The sequence below is a fragment of the Micropterus salmoides genome, unplaced genomic scaffold (assembly GCF_014851395.1).
Source record: "Micropterus salmoides isolate LMB-PRFRI ecotype aquatic unplaced genomic scaffold, ASM1485139v1 Ms_hic_scaffold_20, whole genome shotgun sequence".
Taxonomy (NCBI): Eukaryota; Metazoa; Chordata; class Actinopteri; order Centrarchiformes; family Centrarchidae; genus Micropterus; species Micropterus salmoides.
Genome location: NW_024041151.1, coordinates 18,567,432 through 18,585,546, shown reverse-complemented (window position 1 = coordinate 18,585,546; position 18,115 = coordinate 18,567,432). Strand labels below are relative to the sequence as shown.

The 18,115-nt window shown below is 40.0% G+C and overlaps 1 protein-coding gene across 1 annotated transcript in view; it reads right to left on the bottom strand.

Annotated features, from left to right (window-relative positions):
- Positions 1–17,879, bottom strand: part of LOC119914278 (rab GTPase-activating protein 1) — a 64,285-nt gene extending 46,406 nt beyond the window's left edge. Inside the window, 14 exon segments of the mRNA XM_038733481.1 lie at positions 440–533; positions 1,552–1,720; positions 1,858–2,002; positions 2,004–2,025; positions 2,561–2,663; positions 2,749–2,815; positions 4,420–4,530; positions 7,646–7,806; positions 12,134–12,308; positions 13,443–13,656; positions 14,067–14,325; positions 15,585–15,614; positions 17,395–17,630; positions 17,745–17,879. Of these exon segments, the coding sequence (XP_038589409.1) occupies positions 440–533; positions 1,552–1,720; positions 1,858–2,002; positions 2,004–2,025; positions 2,561–2,663; positions 2,749–2,815; positions 4,420–4,530; positions 7,646–7,806; positions 12,134–12,308; positions 13,443–13,656; positions 14,067–14,325; positions 15,585–15,614; positions 17,395–17,547 (1,703 nt within the window). The 5' untranslated portion in view covers positions 17,548–17,630; positions 17,745–17,879.
- Positions 17,880–18,115: the final 236 nt, after the last annotated feature.

The following is an 18,115-nucleotide window of genomic DNA, read 5'->3' as shown; positions in this document are numbered from 1 at the left end:
AGCACCAAAATATAGTAAGTAATGAAGAAAGAAATTAGATATATTGAGACGAACATATATAAAGGTAAAACAAATCATATATATATATATATATATATATATATATATACAAATTCAACCAAATTATTCTATTCTCCTGAAGAATATACATGAAGAAAGACAGTGTGTGTGTGGACCTAAACTTACAGCTAATTAAAGTCCAGGCAGTTTCTACTCAGTTCATCACAAGCTTTTGATTAAAAACAAATGAAGTAATGGGAGAGGGAAGCCATCTTAATAAGCTGCTTATCAAGAACTCCTGCCTGCCGCCCTTTCTTTCACATACAGTACATCTGCTAAACCCCACAAGCGTGTGTGTGTGTGTGTGTGTGTGTGTGCATTCACTGCAACAGCAATAAAAGTAGAAGGACAAAGGAACAACAAGGGAACAAAGCCTTACCACTTAGATAACAAGTCTCCCCAGGTCTCCAGAATCTTCTCTGCACACTCCTTGGAAACGTCACCTGACCCGCTGAGTAACGGCTCATCGTTATCTGGACACACAGAGGTGAAAAACAAGTGAGATCCATTATTGTCCTTTTCTTTCTTACATCTTTAGATTTACACTTTAAATACTCCATTTCCATGTAAATAAAAATGACTATATACTTATCAGTGGAAAAACTGTACTATCTATATGTACCTATGGTATAGAAATATTCAGAACAACAGAGGAGGAGTCAATGGATATGCAGTCCAAGAGTGAGACCAAACTGTACCAAGAAGGCCAGTAGATCAAAGACTAGCACACAGGCGGGTACAAAAATTACCTAATTTATGCTCTCTGCCTTTTATTCTCATTGCTATTACCTACTTACTCCTACCTTCACACAAAAAATACAAAAATACACACACAACTGCTAGCAAAGTTCTCTGTGCAGATACAGTACAAACAGTTCTGTAACACAGTGTCTGACCTCCCACGGGATTTTGACTCCTGCGGACCACAAGTCTATATCTGGTAAAGCCCCACGGGGGTGGAGGCTTAATTTTCTATGTAAAGCATGGAGTCAGGGCTGTAAATGTTGAACGCTAAATATCTGAAAGTATGCAGCATAATTCAGCTGGGTTTTATGCTTGTTTACTGTGTCTAAGTTCATGCTGCTGGGTAGTGATACTTTTATTGTTGTGTTTAGGAGGTGCATGCTTCTGAATGAGGTCAGTCCTGACCGAGGATACCACAATTGTTCAGCCCTCCAGAGTAACAGCAAAACGTAAGTTACATTATGTTGCCAGCTCAGTGTCCGCTTTTAAGGCTGTTCTTGTGTCTGACATGATATAGAGGATCAAAAAGTTCAAACCACTTTCATATGGTTCTGCTAGTCAGGCTTCTTCTGTAGTTTTCTGTGGTCATTTTTGTAAAGAATATTTTTATATAGCTTCAATAACAAATGATACCTTTTGCTATATCATGAATTACATAATATAATTTATTTGCTACCCTATATCTTGTGCCTTTAATAAAATAAAAATCTCATACTGAGTGACAAAAGTAAGACAGCATCCAATCACCTTCCTCTTCATCATCCTCAGGTGGAGAAGGAACCATGGTACCCGGCCCGGTGGGCAGGATGCCGGGACTAGCTGTGGTCTTCCGTTTCTCTCTCTCAGTCTCACTTTCCAAACTCACCACCTCATACAGTGTGTCAGAGGCAGGACTCTTACGCTCCTTACGCTCCATCTGAGGAGAGATGCATTGAGAAGACGTCAGATAAAGTGTGTTAAGAAACTGCAGGTCACAGCTGATATTTAGAGCAATTCACCATCGCTTGCGTTGATTCAATCATGGATGGGAAACTGTGCCATGACTTGACATACCTGTCGTAGTTTAAGGTAGAAGGTCTCAGTGTAGTTACGCTTGCTGAAGGGCCAGAACAGCCTGTCATTTGGGGAGCACACTCTGACCCTCGTCTCCAGCAGAAAACGGACCGGCTCCTCAACCTCTGTAATCACCAGGTCCACCTGTCGTCATGTACATGAATTTATCTAGAAAAACAAAGAAAAAACAGCTAAAATGTTATCCCTAAGTGACTCGTTCTCTTCAGTTCATGACCCCACCTATAACAAATACATATTTAAACTGAAAATTATTTACGAGAACAACTGAGTGACAATGAACAATGAATTAGACTTTTTGTGTTTGAATGTGGATGTAGCATGAACGGCATGAGGCACAAAGATGGAACAAAGACAGAGCCTGGGTCTATTAGTGTGGCTGTCTGTGATTCATCATCAATTTTCCAGCAATATTTATTTGCAGTCTGCTCAAATATTGTAGCTTATGTGTTCTATGCAACATTATTTTTTAACAGCAAAGTACAGTTGCCATTCTTATTTAGTGCAGCTATAATTTTGCTCTTTCACAGCTTGAGTCGAGGATTTGTGCAACCAGAGGAAAGTGTTTGGACATGTGTCAAACATTAGTGGGAAAACACAAATCAATAAACAACCAACTAGCCTAAGGAAATAATAACTGTAAACTCATTTCTATTAGAATTTTCGACAGATGTTTGGCTGTTACCTTTGGGCGTTTCCTCATTTACAGCCTGGAACTGAGGCGTGTTGGGGTTCCAACTTCCTGTGATGATGTATGACTTCCCGTCGGAGCTCTTTCCCATTGACTCCTGTAGGGGGCGCGAGTGAGAAGAAGTTAGCAAACACACACAACTGCACGACAGCGCACACATACACATGAAAACAGTCCCCCACCAGGTCTAGCAGGTGCATGTCGCTGTTCTTGACATTTTTCCCTGGGCTGAGCAAGAGACCGAAACACCTGGAGAGGAAACATACAAGAAAGCACACATCAATAAACATGAAAATACATACGCAGAATGAAAACTAATAGAATTACGTAAGAAAAAAGGGAGAGGGAATAAAGAACAGAGCAAGAGCGCGAACCAGATGCAGAACAATAAATCTCCCTATAAAGTAAAACCAGTTTTTAACCATCACATGTGACTGCAAATAGCTTCCTGGACTGATCCTCTAACACAGACCAGAACATGGAGAATGTTAAACACAGCACTTCAATCCTTACCTTCTCTGGGTTCATCAAACAATAACAAACCACCATGAAAAAAAGTGAAGGAATGTTTACATTTCAACAGATTTATTAAACCGTGGAAAATAAGGGAGCCTCAGCGACAGACTCACATCAATCACCATCTCACAAATGTGCCGGAACACTTAAAACCTGACATGGGCTGAGCCGACGTGCGGATGTAAAGATGTTTGCCGGTGTGTGTTTATCAAATATATCTGAGTGATTCCTTTCTCATGAATGTCTGGTCGTCATTTAGGCAGACACATCTCAACCGCAGCAAATTGAGTAAATGCATGACAGATTCTCTCCTTAAATATTTTCCTTTTACAGGACAATTCCAGAGTGACAAAAAAATGACATCCTCTGTTCCCTCAGTTGGTTACATTAATCTAGATTGTTCCTGCGTGCTTTTATCATGTTTAGAGATATGGCTGTCGTTGTACTGCAGAATAAATCTTCTGAAAGTAGTGCTGCCTACATACCAAACGATTCTCTTGGTATATGAAACTTCAAAAGGGCACTAAACATAAGGACCCAGCAGCCTGTTTAAATGAACCCTAATACACTAAGGCCCCGTGTCCACCAAAGCGTTTCTTGCCAGCTGAAAACAGCCACCTGCTCTTCTGAAAACGCCTAGCTGGGACGCTATGGTGCGTTTTGGAGGCGCAGTGGGTTTTTTTCAAGATGCTGTGGTTGCTATGATACATAATTTCCATGGAGGCAATGTGCTGCAAGTAGGGTAGGCTACTTAATTTTATTGAATGTAAAAATGTCACCACAAAGTATGTAGGCCTACTTGCTCTGGCCCTTGCTCTGAATAAAGAGAAGGCTGAAACATGAGTGCACATGGATTCATGCGATTTTGCGGCGAGGAAAAGTCTTGGCGAGTAGGCACACCGTTTCGTTCAAGATCGGATGTGCTCGGTGCGGTGTTTGTCCCGCCCCTCCTGCACTGTGATTGGACGGCTGGGTAAAAAGTGATAGTGACGAGCGCAGTGTTTTTCCCAAAGTTGAACATTTTTCAACTCTCAGTGACCAGAAAAAAAACTCAGTGCTCAAGACTCAGTGCTCAACACTCAGCGCTCCTGGAGTTTTTACCAGCTTGGAAAAACACAGCGCTCCCATTGGAATAAATTGAAAAAAAGACGCTGGCGTCAGAAAAAAACCATTTGGTGGACACGCACCCTTACACTAAATAACTAAAATTTACATTAAGTGATGCTATGGCACTTTATAGTTTACTAGTGGATGCTACTCTTAAGCTTTTCTGAAGATGTCTTCTGTGTGCGCAATGAGTGTGTGACTGCATGTGCTTGTGTTTGTGCTTTATTTACCTCTCAATAGCCAGTTCCTTGTTGGAGGTCTGCTGGACATAAATTACAATTTTCTTGTCCATTCCTGCACGCAGCTTGAAGCTCTGCTTGTCCTTGTCTTTTGCTACAGCACTGAACATGTGAAAACAAGAAACATAAATTTTTTTATCAGCAAGAGAAAAACCCAGTGATACATTTGACAGTGACACAGTAAGGCAGATTTAAATATCATTTAAATCATTAGACAGTAACTGAATTACATTAAAGACATTTTAGGTATTATTTGACCACAAGCTGACAAGACAGGTTGTTTAATTGATTAATTAATTATTAATAATTAATTGAATAATTTAATTGATTAATTAAACAACCAGTTTAATTATCCTGTTTAATTATCTGGACTGGAAAAGAAACAATAATCCTGCAGTTTACACACAAACTAGCACATCCAATTTAAGCACTAGAGGGTTTCTTCAGCTGGACAACAAGATTACTCAGATGTATCACTAATCAGTCAATCAGCTCAGATCAGTCTGACTGAAAAAATGAAGTCAAGGAATAAAGCAAATTTAAAAACAACCAAAGTTGACCGAAGTGCTGAACAAAGTTCTACAGTTGAATAAATAACAATTAAACCAGATAAATTAAAACAGGCCAAACAACATTAATGACATATAGCAATACAATAGGCAAAAAGGCACTTGCAAGACAGTTAAGCAAAGGTTCCCCTAAACAGACTCAAATGCCAAAGAATAAAAAATGAATGTTAAGATGAGACTTAAAATTCTCGATGGTGGGGGATGATCTGATAATCAGGGGTAGTTTATTACACAGTCTCGGGGGCACCACTGAAAAGGCACGATCACCCATTGTTTTCATACGACTGTGGAATGGCTAAAAGGGATTGTTTTGATGATCTGAGGGGTGTAGAAGAGTGACAAACCATTAGGAGTTCTGAAATATAAGAGCCAGTCCAGAAGACCAAGGCTCATGTTCATAATAGACCCATTTATCATAATAAAAGTGTGCGTAAGAGCCATTTTCAAACAGGAAAAGAACGAGCTTTGAGACAGGAACAGTAATCAACATTCTCCAAACCTTCACTGACACAAATTCCTGAGGAAACACTGAAGAAACCCTTAAGTAGAGTTTCTTGAGTTAAAAAAAAAAACATCAATCAATTTGAAATCTATTGCAAACATTTGGAACCTGCCATAGTTTCAGGCAGTGCTTAGATCACAAAAACTTTGTGAGCAGGGATTTAATGTGCCAGATCCAGCTTAGTCAACTACACTATCTGACTGAGTCATGGTTTTACAATGTAATGTCCTCTGACTACAGACAAACAGGCTTCTATATACAAAGATGATTTAAATATTCTACTTTATTTTTTTTTACAGATATCATTCTACATACATTATAGGGATGGGCTGATAGACTGACAGACATCATGATGTCGATCGTTATTGTAAAACCCCCACCCCATAGCAAATAAAAATCTCAAATGTTTACATTATACCACCCTGTGAAAGCAGGTTTTAACCACGAACATTTTTATTAATGTTTTTAAGTATGGTTTGCACCTGCCTCGGAATTCTCTTCTCCCCACACTCTGACACACACACCTACACCTCAGGTAAACGCTCGGCTTGCCCCGCCTCTCTCTGTCTCTCTCCCCCCGTCTGCTCCATTTTCTCCATCATCAGTATGTTTTATAAAGTCGCCTAAAAGACAGAGAACTCATCTTTTTTCCGTATATTTTCACCCGTGATCTGTTATCACAGCAGCTGGTGAGCCGCACATCGGCATATTAATGACGTAGCCTATCAAACAACTGAAACAAACATCTACACTCTGTGTGTTCACTGTTGTTTTACCTGGTCCGTGCTTAAAATATCCACTGCGACTTGAAACGTAAGTTAACAGTCTTCCAATTTCTTTTACCGAGTGAGAACACATGCACATTACATTTACATTTATTCATTTAGCGGTCGCACGCCTCTGGAGCAACGAGGGTTAAGTGTCTTGTACAGGAACACAATGGTGGATGGGTCACAGTGGGGGATTGAATCCATTGCGCCATCACCCCACATAAGATGACTTCTGCCCCTCCATAGCTTATTCACAAGGGAAACAACAACAGTCTAGGAGTGCTTGCATGTGGGAGCTGTTTGCTTGGAAGTCAGCATCCTAAAAATAATCAACCAAGAGCTAATGAGGAGGAAATCTGTGCTGGCTAAAAATAACCCCTCGCATTTTTTATTTGGTCTTTTTTGTTTTGTTTTCCAAATAAGTCAAGTAAATATCTAGGGCTATTTGTGAACACACGCAAGTGACTCAGGGAAAACAAAATAAAGCAAAGGTCAAACAAGATGGGTTTGAATGCAGCAAACACAGGAACTTTCTGTTGTGTTCTCTAATCAACGTGAGAAAAAGAGTGAGATCGTAATTAATAGAAGTGGTCAAATTATCAGTCCACTGTGAGACAGGAAGGGCTCCCCAGTCCTTCTTTTTCCATCAGTGATTCTCTTTAGTGATATTTTTATTTACTAACACACCCGCGGCCCTGTATGCAGGATAATCGGTTGAGGATGGATGGATGGATGGATGGATTTACTGACACATTCTTTTTGTATATGAATCAATAAGATGATGCTTCCCTCGTGAGTAGTATGAACCCCATAAGCTGTCAACACCGGAAAGGTTTGTGACTTTTGTAACTGGGTCATCCAAAAGTGTGCTTAATTTGAACAACACTCATTCCCCAGGTCTGCATGTCCCTGTTTTTAATGTGCATGACACGGGTAATTTGGTAAGATCCTCAGGACATTTGGTGGCCCTTTTCATTCAAAGCTCCTTACATATTTAGTTGGAATGGTGGCGCCGCCACAAATAAATGGTTACAGATGAAGATGTTCAAGGTTTCTATATATTTTTCACAATGACATACATTGTGAAAGACATTCATTAAGGGCTCGATTTGACGGTTAAAGCTGGTGTTTAATACAGAATGCGGACTGAACAGTCTGCCCACATCTACAATACATGAAGATTATTTGTCTCGACAAAAGCCACAATACACAGAAAAATGTTCCCTATGTTTCCTGACTTCTGTGACACTCCAAAGTATTTCAAGACATGGTATTACATATTCAGCTTTCAAAGCATACAAAACTGTGTAAGCATCATAAATGATGGTTTCAATCTCCCAACATTGAAATATATAAAGCGTGAATGTACGTCTCACCTGTAAGTACCCTTGCCATCATCCTCCTTGATTTCCAGGCTGACGGTGAAGGTAAACAAGTCACTGTCAGGGGTGAGTGGAGCGGGCTGCTGAGACGATAGAACTGCCTTCTTAGCTGACCGCCGAAACGCTGTGGCAAAGCTGTACAGTATCCTACTCACCTGCAGGAGAATGGGAAACACACAAACACTTTATCACAATAACCAAAATTAAGTCACTATAATTATAAATTATAATTAATTAATAACTATAAAACCAATCAGATGCAGAAAGTGCTTGAGTTAATGTTATTTGACAGGTAATTTTGAAATAAAACAAGAGTACTCTTTTTTTCAACACATCAACTACTTTTCCGAGTGGAACTCATTCCCTCCAAGCTGCTATTAATTTGTGTTTGAACAGCCATTCACAACCTTAGTCTACTCACAGATGGTAGAAATTGCAACAGCACTTGAAATGAACACACCTCCCTCCCCCCGGTACTTTAAGATATAGACACAGACAACATTGACAAGTCAGTTAGCTAATTAAAGTAGAAACCCATTAGAAGAGATAGACAGTTTGGTAAAATGCTGTAGTATGTTACTTGTTTTTTGGCATTGGCAAGTTTAGCAGCTTCTGTAGCTGAATTGTTTTGTGGACCATTAAACAGAGTTTTGGAACCCAAAAATATCCACACCAGGCAAAGTAATCACTGAGCTATTAGTATTGATTAAAAACTCAATCAAACCTCTGCAGATCTGGTGTTGCCATTTTGTGCTATGGGGTAATAAAAACGCTTACCTAATGACCCACTACTCTACTGACAGAAGACCCTCCAACCCATTAAGCATTTTGAGTTTTAATCAACATACTGACTCATACTTGCCTGTGAATTAGAGAGTGGAGGTATTGTTCCTATTAACATTAAACAGAGACAACTCCTTCCAGAGACTGCAGGGATCTGCTAAACCTCCAACCCCAAAGAGGAGCAAAGGATTTATTTACATTCACAAAATGTAATTTTTCACTCACAAGACTTTTGATTTGGGTGCTTTAGATTTAGTCAAGAAAAAAAGTATTTCAATTAATTTTTGATCATTGCTACACAGACATGTGTGTATGATAATAAACAGAGCGCTCCCCCAACTTGAGGCCCACAGCACAATGGTTTTGGATCATCTCTAATTCGGGTAAACAGCAGAGCTTGGGGGTTAGTGACTGAGAGATGGTGGGGGAAACTGCTGTTATCAATAAATAACAATACTCGCTTTTTCAAGGCCAGAGCATGAAGCAGCTTCTAACCTCTCCAACACAAAGCCTTTGTTATGCTCTCTGTGCAGTAGACGGATGTTAGGGGGTTTATTTATTGAGAAACAACGGGGGACTGGATGTAAGAGTTGGGGAACAAGTAAAGTTAGATGGGGGTCACCCCCTGTATTGACGAAATTATGACAAATAACACAATAGAATAGTTGTTCTGTTCTAATCAATGCTAGAGTCAAATCGGAGCAGTTTCAAATGTCTGCCAATGGCCTTTTATTCTCTGTGTGGTGTGAAGGAGTTCAATCTGGATGTGGAAGATACTGTACTGGAGAAGTATCAGTCCTGACAGGTAATTTAGGCTGATATTTGAGTGTTTCCCTTATAAGAAGAGAAACATTCTGCCTTTTTTTGTTTTGTGTGTTCTTCGGCCAAACTGTAACTTACAGTCAAGACAAAATAAGGTATTAAATGTTAATGTTAATAATGTATTAACATTTAGAAAAACTTGATTCCACAAAAGTTGTCAAACAAATGTTTTTCAATATCTATCTACAAGGAAAGTTGTTTTATCCCACTCAAATTTTTTCAAGTGTAACAAGTTTTTTTTTTGTTGTTGTTGTACTGTCATCAAAATGTAACTGAAGTTGAAGTATTACGTTTTAACCATTTTTGTCTTTTTATGCAAATAAACTGTACAGACAATGTTTAAATGTTACTGTTTTTACCCTCAGATTTCTTATGAAACGCAATTACATAAGTTGTTCAGGATTTGGAATCAGCCTTTATCAAAAAAAAGTGTGGCCTTTAAGGATCTGGAACTTGTTAGGTATTGTGTTAGATTGTTATTTTTTACTTCCCGTTCAGGATATTCTTACTTTTTCTTACTTGGCAGCATCATCTTGCGTACTGACATGAAGCTTTGAGATATTTTTAACTGATGCCACGGCAACAATCTGGATTTATTTATCAGTGCCCAATTTGTTTTTGTTTCCCTAAACATGCGATTTAATGTGTTAGGAGCCCCAAATCGCTTGAGTGAAACTAATGTAATGAAGCCGTACTGGTTTGAATCAAACCGCACTAGATATACAACATCTCTGGACGGGAGCAGCAAGTTTATGGGAGGGAAGGGGAGGTGTCGGGTATTAAGACTCAGCAGGGCTCTGTATCAACACCAGAAAACTGGGAATTGTTAGAAACTAGCCTTGGGGCCTGACTAGGAGGTCTGGCACAAAGAAGGCAAAGTAGGACTGAGGAGGTGGTTTGCTTGAACAGTTCCACTCCAAAATCCACAAGTCTGTTTAGAAAAAGAAATTACGCAGAATGTCCAAAAAAGCATATGATTACAAAACAGTGATAACTTCAGTAGAAGAAGGATATTAATAGTTTCTTTTTTCCAAATTGTCTTATTTTTCAAATTCTGGGTAAAGAATGATTCATATAAACCACTAAACATAATTCAATGGGTTCAGAGACTGAAAAATGTTTACACAATGGAGCGAATGACGGTCTGCAGTTGTCTGTGGACACACCCCAACACCTCCCAATTTTTTTTTTGGATTACTTGTCACTGAATTTATGAAGTCCTATGTCAGAAAGTGCTAGTATGTAAAATGACTGAAATGTTTAAATAAAAAGTTTTTTTTTTTAAGTGTATCAGATGCTCTTCACAATTTGATTAAATACAGCTGATTGTTTGTACAAGTAAATTGTTTTAGTCCAGCTGTGATTGCCTCAGCATTTATCAGGAGGTTTATTTGGGTATGGAATCACAACATTTATTTTTAAAAAGAGGAGAATTTGTAAATAAATGTGCATTTATTAAGTATGGCTATGGTGTCCAAAAACTATATTTCAAAATAAAGTGAAACTCCTTAATGAATAAATACAGTGGCTTAAGATGTCTTGGGAGTAATTTACAGTGGATTTGAGGCTACTGTGAGGAACATAACTAGAGCAACCAATGGGCTGACTCACTCCAGACTAACTGTGCAAATGAGATGCCAAAAAAAAAAACTGGAGGCTTTGCAGATTGGTTTGTTGCTGTGGGTCTGGAAGGAAAAGAGGGGCGGGTGCAAGAGGAAGGAGGGAGGGAAGAGGGAGCCGAAGACAGAGATGTCCGGTTGCTAAGTAAAGAACTGCATTACTACTGGGAATTATCTCAGTATGTGTATGTGTACTATTGGATGGTAGGTTGATGTGGGACTGATAAAATACTGTCTGTACAGGGGCTCTTAGTGACATTGAAGGAGAGTGCTCCATGAGGGAGAAATCAGTTCAGTGAACACTGAAGCAGCACTTTAACCCAGTTTCCTGAATGGATTCTCTTTTTTATTTCGGCTGAACCTACTGTATATAAGTAATGACACTTCCTCTCTCCTATAAGTTAGCTTGGGGCATTGCGTGTATTTGTGTACATGTGCATTGCAGCACAGCCTGCAGTGCATGAAATATTCACTTGGTGACCACTGAGGAAGCTCCCACATTGACACAGGGACCCAGAGGGACATGCCACAGGGAGATCAACAATTTAAGACAAGGTCAACCTGAATGCTGATGGCAATATCAGTGTGTACACATACAGTATATGTATATGAGTGGACAGAATAGATGTGTGTAGGGGTGGAGTGTCATGTTAATCAAAAAGAAAAGGATTTATAAGGGGAGCTTTTGCTCCCCCTTTAGTCGACTGTCTAAACAGCAGTTGCATTGCTTGTTACAGTTTTTTTGTATGTGTGAGTTTGTGTTAACGCAGGGGTTCTCAACCTTTGCAAGCTGGGCCCCCCCAAAGCTGGTTTATTGCAGCTGGGCCCCCCGTCCCCGTCCCCCCCCTTCCCAGCGCCACCCCTATTACACCACCATAGACAGATAGACAGATAGATAGATCGATCGATCTAGGCTAGGCTATTATTTTAGGCCCACACTATTATGATTATTATTATTATTAATTATTATTATAATCATCATCATCATCATCAGTAGAGGTAGGTACGCTTATCATTACTAGGGGCTATTGTTATAATTGGCAGTAGCACCAGACTACTTCTAATGTGAGCTTGCAGGCATTATTATTATTATAATGGAGTAGTAGTAGGCCTATTATCATTACTAGGCTATTGCTATAGCTATATATATATATATTTCGTGCAGAAATTTATACTACTATCTTTCAAATTAATCTTCAGAAAACGTAGTTACACATAAAATAAACAGTAATCAATCTATTAATGATTAACTCCTCACCGCTTCTTGGATTTGGCAGCGGAACACGTGGATCCTGAAGATCTCAGCATTGTAGTGGCTCTCAGTGAAAGCAAAGCAGTCACTCTCAGGTGTTCCATCATGGCCTCGCACACAGAACAGAATCTTGTAGATTGGGTAGTTGGCAATCTCCGTACTGCCGTGGGGGTCCAGCAACCTTTTAGAACATGAATAAAAATGAATGAATAAAAATCTGATAGCTTACAAGTCACCTTTGCAAGATGAGATATGTTATGCATGTTTGGGAACTGTGTGTATGACATGTAACCGTTTCCATATACACACACGTAGGTAACAGTACACTGTAGAACTAGAACTAATAATCCATACAGGTGCTGGTCATATAATTAGAATATCATCAAAAAGTTGATTTATTTCAATAATTCCATTCAAAAAGTGAAACTTGGATATTATATTCATTCATTACACACAGACTGATATATTCAAATGTTTATTCATTTAATTGTGATGATTAAAACTGACAACTAATGAAAATCCAAATTCAGTATCTCTGAAAATTAGAATATTACTTAAGACCAATACAAAAAAAGGATTTTTAGAAATGTTGGCCAACTGAAAAGTATGAACATGAAAAGTATGAGCATGTACAGCACTCAATACTTAGTTGGGGCTCCTTTTGCCTGAATTACTGCAGCAATGCGGCGTGGCATGGAGACGATCAGTCTGTGGCACTGTTCAGGTGTTAAGAGAGCCCAGGTTGCTCTGACAGTGGCCTTCAGCTCTTCTACATTGTTAGGGTTAAGGTCAGGCGAGTTTGCTGGCCAATTAAGAACAGGGATAACATGGACCTTAAACCAGGTACTGGTACCTTTGGCACTGCGTGCAGGTGCCAAGTCCTGTTGGGAAATTAAATTTGCATCTCCATAAAGTTGGTCAGCCGCAGGAAGCATGAAGTGCTCTAAAACTTCCTGTTGACCTTGGACCTCAGAAAACACTATGATTGTGTAGCCTACAGAACTAGACTGAGAGACCATTTAAAGGCCTTTGCAGGTGTTTTGAGTTAATTAGCTGATTAGAGTGTGGCACCAGGTGTCTACAATATTGAACCTTTTCACAATATTCTAATTTTCTGAGTTACTGATTTTGAGGTTTTCATTAGTTGTCAGTTATATTCATCAAAATTAAAAGGAATGAACACTGGAAATATATCAGCCTGTGTGGAATGAATGTATACATTATACAAGTTTCACTTTTTGAATGGAATTACTGAAATAAATCAACTTTTGATGATATTCTAATTATATGACCAGCAACTGTATGTTCCCCTTACCTGACAGTGCCTTCTGACACGCCTGGCACAGACAGTGTGACATCCAGGGGAACTTGGCACTGCCCTCTGAGGATACTCATCATACGGAGAGCCTCCACCTCACTGCGGGGGGCGTTGACTGAGGCACACCCCAGATACGTCAGCTGGCTGAACACAACGCTGTCCTCATCTGGGATGGGACTGCAAGGACTGCCCTCTGATGATGATTCATCTGCTGTAAGGGGGCAATGGATTGGGTGAGGAGTGGAAAGGAGTAGAGGAAAGGAAAGAAAAGCCAAATGATTTGATTATTTTATGACTCCTATTATGATCTTATGATGGTACATCAACATTATTCCTCTTTTGAGATGTCTTCTGCAAAGTAGAAATGAGGTGAAATGAGGTGAAGCAGATCAGTGAAATGCATGCAAGAAATGCATAGAGGGGATAAGTAAATGAACAGAAAACGGCAAGAGTTCTCTGCTACAAAGATAGAAAGAGGCAATGAGGGAAGTGCAAAGATTTATGGTATTCTGTATGATTCAGACGTCTGGGTGTAATATTATGTCTTAGAAGATAAGAGCCATTGTGTCAGCTTCGAAAGACACAAAAAAAGAGGATAAGAAACGTCACATCATTGCTCACCTCGGTACGACCTCTCATTCAGCTCGCTCTCCTGAGCCATCTGAACAGGAAGCACCATCTCCAACTTGGGTGGTGGTGCGCTCAGAGGGTCAGAGCCTAGTGGTACAGGTGAAGCTGTAGTGGGAAGAAGGCCATGGTCGCCCGCACCAAGGCTGTCCATTCCTGTTTCTGATCCGAGCCCAGTGTCAGCTACCGATGGGTCCATGAGGACATCCTCTAACTCCCTCTGGAGCTGCTGCTCACTTCCATTCCCCACAATCTGACACACACACACACACACACACACACACACACACACACACACACACACACACACACAGGAGTATAAACAAACACACATACACACACAGATAGAAACAGACATGAACACAACCACATCAAGGTGCAGGGACAAATAGAAGCAAAAAAAGCAACATATTTAAAAAAACTCAAGAACAAATACTTAAACAAAATAAAATCATTGAGTGATTACCATAACATATGGGTCAAATGTAAGCTAACCTTTAGGCCTACATCAACTACATTACAATTCTTTTCTCTTACACTTTGAAGAAATGCGCAGTGGGTAAATAAAGTGTGTATAAGGGGGGAAAGATGCCTTGTTTCATGTTGGTGGTCAGCGATATATCTTCATTAAACTTCATCCAATATTAGTGATTAGTAAGTATGTGAGTTTGAGTTGTGAAATACCTGCATCAAGACATTAGAAGAGCCATGCCAACACTAAGTATGTGAGCTTATTCCAAAACTAACAAATAAAATCCAAGAGCAAACCATGAATGCCACAAAAAGAGGCAATGCCCCCATTTTCTGCTTGCTGTGGCAACAGCCTGATGTTGGGTAAGAAATGGAAAGCAGACTTGAGCTGCAGAGGGCACTGCTGTTCTGAGCAATAAGGGATAGGTACAGACAAATCAGCCTTTGTGGTATATGTGATTATTGATGGTGGAATATTCAAGAAGGCTCTCCATGTATAGACAGCCATAAATAATATTTGTGCCGTAGAGGCATATGATAATTTGTTCACTTCTCTTATACTCAAACAAGTACCTAAAGCAGGATGGATACTACAGTACAACTATAGTGTCAATAGGTCTAGTGCCATAATGAAAAAAGATTATTATTTGAAGACTGATGTTGAGCAGCTCCAGTCAATTCTCTATTTAGGTTCAGACATCTGACATAACTGCACTACTACGCATTCAACTGTGGCGGGCCGTGTGATTTACAAGTAGATGCTAAATGCCTGGGCAGTTGTCAGGTACAACTGCAGCCCTATATGAGAGAATGTCTATCACTACCATCATCAAAACTTAAGAGGCTGGCTACGGGCATCACAGCAGCCGGCAAAAATACATAGTGCACAAATAATCACAGACAGAATCACCACGGAATCACAATCATAGAAAGAGAGAAAAATAGGTACAAGCAAGAAAGAGGTCCAGAGAGAGAGAGAGAGAGAGAGAGAGAGAGAGAGAGAGAGAGAGAGAGAGAGAGATAGTGAGAGAAGAGACTGACCTTAAAGCTGACCCCTTCCTCAGAAATCACCTGCATAACAAACAACAAGTTTAGACACACTGACTCCTCTCTGACTGGATGGGCTGACTGGGAGGGAAATGTGCACGAGAGTGTGTTGGTGAAAAACCAATACATGATATCTGGATGACCAGGTGTCAGTAAATGGAGTGATTTCACCACTACAAACTGAGAACAGTGGGTGTGTGTGGGACAGCATACAGACGGCCGCCACTAGGCTGCACAAAACTGATACCACTGCTCGGTTTTCCTTTAACAGACTCTGTACTCATGAAATATGCAAAACCATATTCTCTCATATCCAAGCGCAGCAAATGACAGGGGAAAAAAGTGTATCTGCATCTTCCTATCAACTGAATATGCAACATCCTTGCTCTGCTGGCACCATCTTCTGGTACCTTTACAAATACAAATCAACAATTCCTTCCTCCACAAAGAAACACGGGTACAGTAATGATGTAAACTAACAGACACAGAATGAACAAGTGAGACAGCTACTTAAGTAAATTCAATAAAAAGAAATGTGATAACTAGGACACTGAAGGGGAAGAGAGGACAGGAGAGGAGAGGTGAGGAAAGGAACTTGAACCCCTTAGGCACACGTGGGATGGTGGCTGGTAGCTACAGGTCTTTCCTCAGGAAGTCTTGGTTCTCTTTATGGAGACACACCCGGGTAGTCACAAAACACCATTATTTTCCCTGACAATGAGTCCAAAGCACTCGCAGCTGCATCGCCACACTGTTTGTAAACTAATTTCTGCTGAGTGGTGCTAAGTGAAGCACTGAATTGAATCGCATAGGTCATACTGTATGTCAGACATACCAGGGTACGATAGCACATGCTTTATGCTGACTGACTGCAGATGGGACATGTTTTTTAGGTAGTATTCATCTTGCTGACACTGAATGACAAACATATGAGCTGGCTTGTCTTACACTTTCAGCTCGCACAAAAAAAATGCTTGCTTGATTTGCAAGGATGACACCTTTCTTTTTCCACTAACCATACTACTTCAATAATAGTGACATTTCACAGGGGAAGAACTCGGAAAATAAATGTAATTCTGAGAGCAAGTTCTTCACTAGAAACAAAGCCTGTGAAAACGTGCTCTCAATTTCTGTTGATGGGCACACGCTAACAAGGTTTTAACGGCTTCCTTAGCCATAAGAAGCAAATTAAAAGGGTAAAAAACACACACCTATAAACAACTATCAGAAGAAGGTAGAGTGAGAATGTAGAAAAAGCAAAACAATAAATTGTTAGCCTTATTGTTAGAGTGTGAGACTGCATTCTTTTTTAAAAGATGGACCAGAGCTCTTGACATGTGAGTGATGAACACAACCTGGTAACAATGGACTATGTATGGACTGGGACACCTAACCTGCAAATTTAACAAGTTACACACTGACGACAAATACAGTAGGTATAGATAAAATAAACATCAAAATGTTTTGGTAATTCATACTGTGGGTCCTGAGATACTCTCCTAAGTCATTACTATTGCAAAAAAAGAGTGCAGACAGGAGGCAGCGCACTATGGCCTGTCATCCTACTGGTGTTCTGAAAAGAATTATTGCTTTACAGTATTATCAGTAGTGACTAGCCTATACTTGTGTTATTCATAGTAAGAAGCATCTTAGGAAAGAATTTATGCCCATGAGCTTGTTATCACTGAAAATCTCAATAGACCAGTGACACTGAACCTAAAGTCTGATTTGACCAGCACAGCTCTCTGAAGTCTCCCTTCTCTCCCTTGTGCTTCCATCCATACCTACACCCAACCAACCTTACCTTCAATCCTGTCTTTTCATCATCACTACCATTGTTAGTGGAGGAGGGTGTCTCGTCCCCTAGCCGGGACACAAGGACAAAGTCCTCACTGTTGAGAGTGGACACTGAGTCCGAAGACACGCTAATCTTCCCCACCGAGCCCTTGTCATCCATGGCTGCCGCTGTTAAACTCAGCCACGCTGCTCATGAATGGAAGACGGGAGGAGGAAGTGGTGGGAGATGATGAGCAAAATCACCTAGAAAAAGAAAAAAATAAATAAAGAAAAGAAGCAAAAAACAGTCATGATGTGATGAAATCCATGAAAAGCATTGTTCAAGGCAACTGGAAACGCAGCTACTTAGAAACTTACCCCTAAAAAATGGTGAGGCCATTCATTATTCACTTTTAGAGGTCTTTTAAACACCTTAAGGAAACTGTGAGGCAGCTTTATAAAAGCCAGACAAAGGGAGCATAAAGAGAAAATAGAGGGTGCAAAAGGTTAAGCAAAGCTTAAGTCAAGAGAAAGTGGAGTAGAGGAAAACGGCATCTGTGGGTCATCTGAGGATTGTGTCTATCTCAGCAGAATAAAAGGAGAGGTATTTGCAAAATAGCTTGATGCAATGTGAAGCCATGTTGATGCAAGTGTCACTTAGAAACAGAAACATGCATATGAAAGTGAAGAATTAAGCAACAAGCCAGCTTGTTCCTACAGCCCCCATCTGTCTCCTGTCAGTATTGTCC